Source organism: Coffea arabica, chromosome 2c (assembly GCF_036785885.1).
Source record: "Coffea arabica cultivar ET-39 chromosome 2c, Coffea Arabica ET-39 HiFi, whole genome shotgun sequence".
In the NCBI taxonomy this organism is placed as follows: Eukaryota; Viridiplantae; Streptophyta; class Magnoliopsida; order Gentianales; family Rubiaceae; genus Coffea; species Coffea arabica.
This window is the reverse complement of record NC_092312.1, coordinates 15,365,716-15,372,509: the sequence shown is the minus strand read 5'-3', so window position 1 is coordinate 15,372,509 and position 6,794 is coordinate 15,365,716. Positions and strand designations below refer to the sequence as shown.

Below are 6,794 nucleotides of genomic sequence, written 5' to 3'. Positions count from 1 at the left end.
TAAAATTAGTTAATTCAAAGAAGAAGTAATGTAGATTAGTTTAGCTAGGAAGAAGTGAAAACTACCGGTAATGTATTCAATTGATGGGTAAATTACACTGCATGGTTCAGGTAAATTTATTAAGCATCCGAATAAACATTGAATGTGTGAAACCAAGGAAAAAGTTTCTCAACTCCGGTATCATCAAAGATCAAAACTGTGAATATATTTTCAGATTCCGGAATAAAGACAAGAGTTTCATTGTGCTGCAATTCATGTTGAAGAACGAAATCTCTCCAGTTTCGGTGAAGGCGTTTATGCTTTACACCAACTTGAGTACTTCTGTGTCCAGTGTTGATAAGTAACATGGGAGTCTTGATACCATTGATGAAGTGATCAATAAAGCGCGGAATTTTCTATCATCAAGAGGTGCAGATTAGAAGATATATAGAAAGAAAAGGCAATTGCTTGTGAGAAAGTTGAGATGAAAAAGAAAATGCAGGTAAGCATAGAATAGCTTACCAAACTGTTTGGAGTCGCCGAGTTAAAGACTTGATAAAAGCAAACCGAATCAGATAGATCTTGACAGAAATCTGGCCTTAGTGAGGAAGAAACTTCTTGTTGTCCAGCGGCTATTTGGATACCATCTGTAATTAGTGACTATGCATTACATTAAAAATAATAGATGATATAGATGTGGATGCGAGATACATACAATGGTATGTTTACCTCTTGATGCAATAGGATTCATGTGCAATAGGTCTGGCAGGGGAACGGTCCAAGACAAAAGAACTTGTTTCTGTAGTTCACAAAAATGAATGACATCGAATATTAGATTTCCGCTATGTCGAAGTAATAGTGTGTCATGCCTTTTGACAATATTGTCTTCACAAAAAGCATCCCAGCCTTGTGCGAATGCATGGTCCGTGACTGTGATAGGCCATTGCCGCAGCCCAAACCTCAGAGTAATTCTATTGCTGTGGTGCTGATGAAACAATGATTCAAACTGAGCAGGTAATACCTTTAAGAAATGCAGTAGGAAAATACTGTCAAAGAATACCATGCTATTTAACACTAAATGCTGCAATGTAAGTGAAGGAGGTAAAAGTTAACCTGTCCTCTGTGGATGCATTTTAGTAGGAAACAGCAAGCTGATAAGCAACTATTTGTTGGTTGAAAATTTGTTGGAGATGTTAAGATTGTTGCTGCCATTGAACTACCAAGAGGAAAATCGATGCTGGAAAATCAGACAAGTGATTTACTAATAGAAAATGCGAGTACAAGGCTATATCATATGATAAGGATTACAAATACATTGTAGAGCAACCCACGTCCATATGATATGCTCTTTGTAAATGGCAAAGAGCATATATATAAAGAAAGGATCAATGTAAAAAGAGTATACTGTTCATTGCTGTTAATGCTAAGTGCAAGTCTTTTCCTACCACAGTTGAATTAGTTGTAGAGGAAGGTAAGGACCAATGAATAGAAAAGACAATTCAATGTGAAACATTTAAGTGTGAGTTGTCAACCGACTGCATGTGATAAGGATGCATTTGTAATGCTCTAATGGCCGGAAGGCAAGATCATAATTCATTATGTAATGCTTTAATGGCCTGTAATGCTTTAATGGACCTGAATATATAAGTTTTATTTGTAAAAAATGTTGCCATTCTCAATAAATGCATGCGTACAAAGCTGGAGGCTGTAAATGCATAATATTAACTCTACTGGACAAAATATAAAGAAACGGAAAAGAATCTCAAATTATATAGATTATAAAGCTGCTAGTTCTGCAAAATATGAAGTAGGAGCTGTCAATTGATAGCATGGGAAGTAATGCATTTGCAATGCTTTAATGGTTTGAAGGGAAAATTATTATGCAACGTGTACGCAGCATGCTAAGTAGAGCAGATAGTCCAGCATATAAGTAACAGGAACTAAATATGTAGCCAGAGTAGATAGTCCAACATGTTCGAAATTGATAGCAGCAATTGTAATTTAAAAAAACTATAAACAAATGGAAAGGAAGCCAACATTGTATAGCTTATAAAGCTATCAGTTTTACACAAAGGGAGTTCATCGCCAGGAATCCAAAGATATCTGTGAAAATCCTTATGCTAACCAACATTGTAGGATTTCAGTTAATCTTTGAAAGCCTGGCAAGAACTCTGATACAGGTGCCATAATCAAAGTTCAATGGGCATGACAAAAAGAAGTTTAGTAGGTAACTACGCACAAAAGCCAGGGAATTGTGAATGGACGAGCAGTATTTGCAAAAAACGCTAACAATCTGTCTAAGCATAGGAGTGCAGATTACAGAACCCCAAAACATATTAATGCCCGAGCAATGCAAAACGCAGTGACAACAATTCAGCCTAATTTTGCTTTCTTCTTGGAGTCAGCATGTGGACTATCAAAGGCATTGGTGCTGACAGTTTCTGTTTCATCAAACTTTTGACTGAGGCGAAGACGCACTTTCGAGCTAGAACCACCATGTCCTGTGAGTGCAACATTCAGTTAAGTTAATAGTTCATCGAGAGAAAACATAGGGATGCATCACTACTCCAAGTATATTCACGAACCTGCTGTCAATAGCTGCTCATTTTCAGCCTGCTGGTCACATGAAAGAGAGACAGATTCTGGTTCATGTGTCAGTTGAGCATGACTCATTTTTGGTTCAAGTTCAGAGCAATATAAAATCGTATACCGCTGTCTGGCATCAGCGAGCTGTGTTTGAACTGGTTTAATGTGAACCAGAAATGTCTTTGTTTTAAGCTGTTCGTGGACAAACTGAAGTGGCAGCTCAAGATTCTGGACGAAGCACAGAAGATGTAAGAGTCAGAAGGAAATACTGCACTTATTATTAAATCTGACCGATTAAAATAACCTGATTAAAGTGGTCCATTGCTTCAAGGCCAGTGAAGGTAAGAATTTTTTCTGCTAGATCTCCAAAGATAGAAGCAGGTATAACTCCACTGTCATCGATCAAATCAACGTCAAAGCGGCACCTAAAATATAAGTATACAAGTGCTTAGGCGATACACTACATAACATTAACATTAAGAGGAATTAAGCAGTAACGTTAAAGCTAATGATGTAGTAATATAGGACCTAGGCATAGCAGCGCCCTTCTCTTTGCACGAATTACAAGTAAACTCCATTCCATAGTCCGCTGCAGTAGCTCGATAACATTTTGCACAGCTCATATACCAATATTTCTGGAAGATCTGTTCAAAAGAGAGTTTTGCCCTGACCCAGGCAGTCTAAAAGAAAAACATTTATTAGATGGAAATCTGAACAGGTACGAAGCTGTAAAATAACATAATAGAATATCATCTGATCACCTTCTGTGATGCGGTAACATTGCAAATTAGAGTAGTTTTCTGGTCTCTCTTTAAAGAAAGCGCAGGATTGTATTTAATGTAACTTTTTGCATCAATGATTTCTGCAATTGACTTAGCATTTCTCATTGCCCTACAAGGAAAAAGATGATGTAAGTGAAATATGTGGAAGAACGATATAAGTGACAATGAGGTGCATAAAAAAAATGTTAGTTAATGCCATTGCACCAATTTTTTAGCTGTCTCGCTTCCTGTATCGGTGGATCAACAAGCAATGCAGAATCGAACCAGGTTGAGAGAGAAACACCTGCCGAATAAACAACAGAATGAACGCTGAGCTATGTCTGAGAACCTTGATATACAAATAAAGGTTATAATACAAAAAAAAAAGCATGTTAACAGACCATTGTAGTTGTTAAATTTCAGTCTTCGACCAATGATAACAGGATAGCTGTGCATGTTATTCAGCAGTAGCTGACCTTCATTGTTCAGAAAATCATCCCATAAAGATAGCAGGACAGTTTGAGACCTAACGTTGGCATAAAAGGCAGGACAAAAATGTTTCAAAGCTATAGGAAAAATGCGATAAGGCCAGTAAAAGAGCGTGAACAATGATAAAAAGACTGCGTACTCTTCATTTAGGAGGACAAATTTCTGAACATTTGACTGTCTGGAGTTTCTAGTGATTGTCTTCATGGCCAATGAACTGATCACCACTCCGAGGACATCTGCAAGGGGAAAGAAGACAGGCTGAGGAAAGAACGATTGTGTGACAAAAAAATGAATGATAGACTATTTACATACTCACCAACGGACTTGTTTTTATCATCCATGTAGTCAGATAAATCAGCAAAGTCAGTGAACGCAAATTTAACAGGCATAATGTCTTCATTGCCATCAACCTCTTCAATGACAGTTTTTGAAGTGATCACCCACTGTTTGATTAATCCAGCACTTTGAAACTTTTGCGGAATAGTCCTCACATCAGCATTTGAAATCTTATATCTTTTATAAACCTGCAACATAGGACTCATCCTTGGAATATCAGCATTGAAGATTATCCCTTCAACTTTAGAGCCCTATCAGAAAACAGAAAAAAAATACACATAAGAATTATGATGGACAAACAAAGAAAGAGTTCAAATTATTCAGGTTTAAAAATGTAACCTCTGAATCATAGAAGACAAACTTTTGCTTTTTGGTTGGTGTTCCCAACGAATCTGTGACCTGTTACTTTTCTTGGACCGTGATCACACAGGACCAGTTTTTCATATCATGCACGATTTCTTCAATTTGCAAGAGGTTAGACATTCCTGTAAAAAAAGGAAAAATGATTATAATGTACAAGCTTGGGTATACACAAGTCCTTACCAATAAGTAAACACAGCATAGAGCGGTACAAGTATACCTGGCTATAAGAAAATTCTACTGCTGGCTCAATTCAAAAACTTCACTGAACACAACATTTCTAGTTTTGCAGTCCGTTTTTATACCATCAAAAGTTCCTGGCAGAATAAGTATTTTCAGCTCAGCCGAAGTTCTAACTCTGGACAAGGCTACATATAACTGTCCATGAGAAAAGACAGGTTCTCTCAAGTAAATGCCAACGTAATCGAGAGTTTGTCCCTGAGATTTATTAATGGTCAGCGCAAAACAGAGTCGGACAGGAAACTGAGTTCTTATAAATGCAATAGAATTCTTTTGGCTGTCGGGAGTTTGTAAGGGTATCTTTGGAATGAGAACCCTCTTTCCTTTATGCTGGCCGAAGACAATTTCAGCGGAGATAGTATGCCGGCCAAGCTCTCTACATATAAGCCTTGTGCCGTTGCACAGGCCTTCAACAGGATTTAGATTCCTTATCAGTATAATCGGATAATTTTCTTTTAACATTAACCTGTGAGGAGGAAGGCCTTTTGGATTCTGAGAATTAAGAAAATCCTCATAATCCCCCTGGTGCCGCTGGTCTACAGTTTTGTCAGAGCTAATGAAAGTGTGCAGCTCTCCAGGGAACCTTTTAATTAGTATATCATTTAGCTCATCAACCGAGCTATTTTTAGGGGTAAGAATACACCTGTTAATCATCCTATATGGATCCAGGGAATAGAGAGCTAAATCTAGGAATACAGATTGTAGCAACCTGTTAATAAAGAAGTTTAATTAGAAGCTGTATATACTAAAGAGTAGATAGATAGACCAGAATTTTTTAAGTAATGTAACCTGTTTAAGGACTCTTCTTTATCGTAATAAGGAATAACTAAATCTTTAGGTAAAGTTATTTCACCGTTGAAGTCCACAAGTTCATGCCCTTCGCCAACTCTTAACAAGAATTCTGAGAACTGAGGATCTAATATAGCTCGCATGTTTTCTGTCAACTTCAGTTTATGAAGTTTACACCACAATGGAGAATTGAGAAAACACGACTGCAAAAGGATTTCCTTTGTTGCTTGCTCAATAACAGGCAGCGTCTGGCGAAAATCCCCACCAAACACAACAACCTTACCCCCAAAAGGCAGTTCAGATTCCATGATATCTCTAAGCAAATCATCAAATGCCTCAATAGTTTCTCGTTTTGCCATGGAAGCCTCATCCCACAAGATCAGTTTTGACTCCGAGAGCAGCCTTGCAACACTGCCTTGTTTGCTAAGCTGGCAGGTTCTGTTCTTTGAGAAGTCAAGAGGTATCTTGAACCTTGAGTGTGCAGTTCTTCCTCCAGGCAGGATAGACGCTGCAATCCCAGAGGTTGCTACTGCAATGGCTATATAACCTTGTGACCTCAAAGTAGCAAGCAGCGACCGGTATAAAAAGGTTTTGCCGGTACCACCAGGACCATCAATAAAAAATGAATGCCCTTGGGAAGCAAAGCACGTCTGTAAGATGGTGTCATAAGCATATTTTTGCTGGGCATTTAGTCTCAAAGACATCAACAGATCTTCCGGCGGTATTTGAGGTTTTCAGCAGCTGCGTTGGTCGCATTCATTTTGAAGAACTCGGTCAGCATGGTTTTAGAAAAATCTACTTTAGCTAACAATTGCAGCAAGTCCGAGTTCTTCGAGAAAGAAACAAACTGTTGATTTGGAAGATGAACCTGGAGAGTATAAACAGATGGGGTCATCTTGTTTAAACGGAACTCATAGATGCGCCAAAATGCTTCCGGAGGCGAGATGTATCGACCTTTTTGGAATTCTTTAATCTCATCAATATCAGTAGCACTGTCATCTGCCATAATTCTAAAGCAAACCAGATCATGCCCCTTGAACACATATTTATACAAGTACTTGACCAATTTAATGGTAGAACAAATCTCCACGTTCATGTGACAATCGAATAAAGCAAGGAGATAGGGACTGTAAGGCACAACCCACCTATTATCAAGAGTGAATCTGCGAACTTTCACTTTCCTGCCATCATCCCTTCTTCTATAATATGGATAGCTATCTTCACCATGGGTTGTATGAGGGCAGAAATTTTTTG

At 38.1% G+C, this 6,794-nt stretch overlaps 2 protein-coding genes across 2 annotated transcripts; both read right to left on the bottom strand.

Annotated features, from left to right (window-relative positions):
- Window positions 1-2,352: 2,352 nt before the first annotated feature.
- LOC113725817 (replication protein A 70 kDa DNA-binding subunit B-like) lies at window positions 2,353-4,571 on the bottom strand. Its single transcript, XM_072076776.1, has 10 exons — window positions 4,491-4,571; window positions 4,132-4,402; window positions 3,955-4,051; window positions 3,728-3,852; window positions 3,552-3,630; window positions 3,327-3,456; window positions 3,094-3,245; window positions 2,870-2,990; window positions 2,565-2,793; window positions 2,353-2,480 (listed from the first exon to the last, which is right to left on the bottom strand). Exons 2-10 carry the CDS (start codon window positions 4,355-4,357, stop codon window positions 2,353-2,355), a joined length of 1,287 nt encoding a protein of 428 aa, XP_071932877.1. The 5' UTR covers window positions 4,358-4,402; window positions 4,491-4,571.
- A 177-nt stretch (window positions 4,572-4,748) lies between these two features.
- LOC113723983 (uncharacterized) lies at window positions 4,749-6,244 on the bottom strand. The gene is made up of 2 exons (XM_027246939.2): window positions 5,541-6,244; window positions 4,749-5,460 (listed from the first exon to the last, which is right to left on the bottom strand). The coding sequence occupies exons 1-2, from the start codon at window positions 6,242-6,244 to the stop codon at window positions 4,749-4,751; spliced, it is 1,416 nt and encodes a 471-aa protein (XP_027102740.2).
- Between the last annotated feature and the right edge of the window lie 550 nt (window positions 6,245-6,794).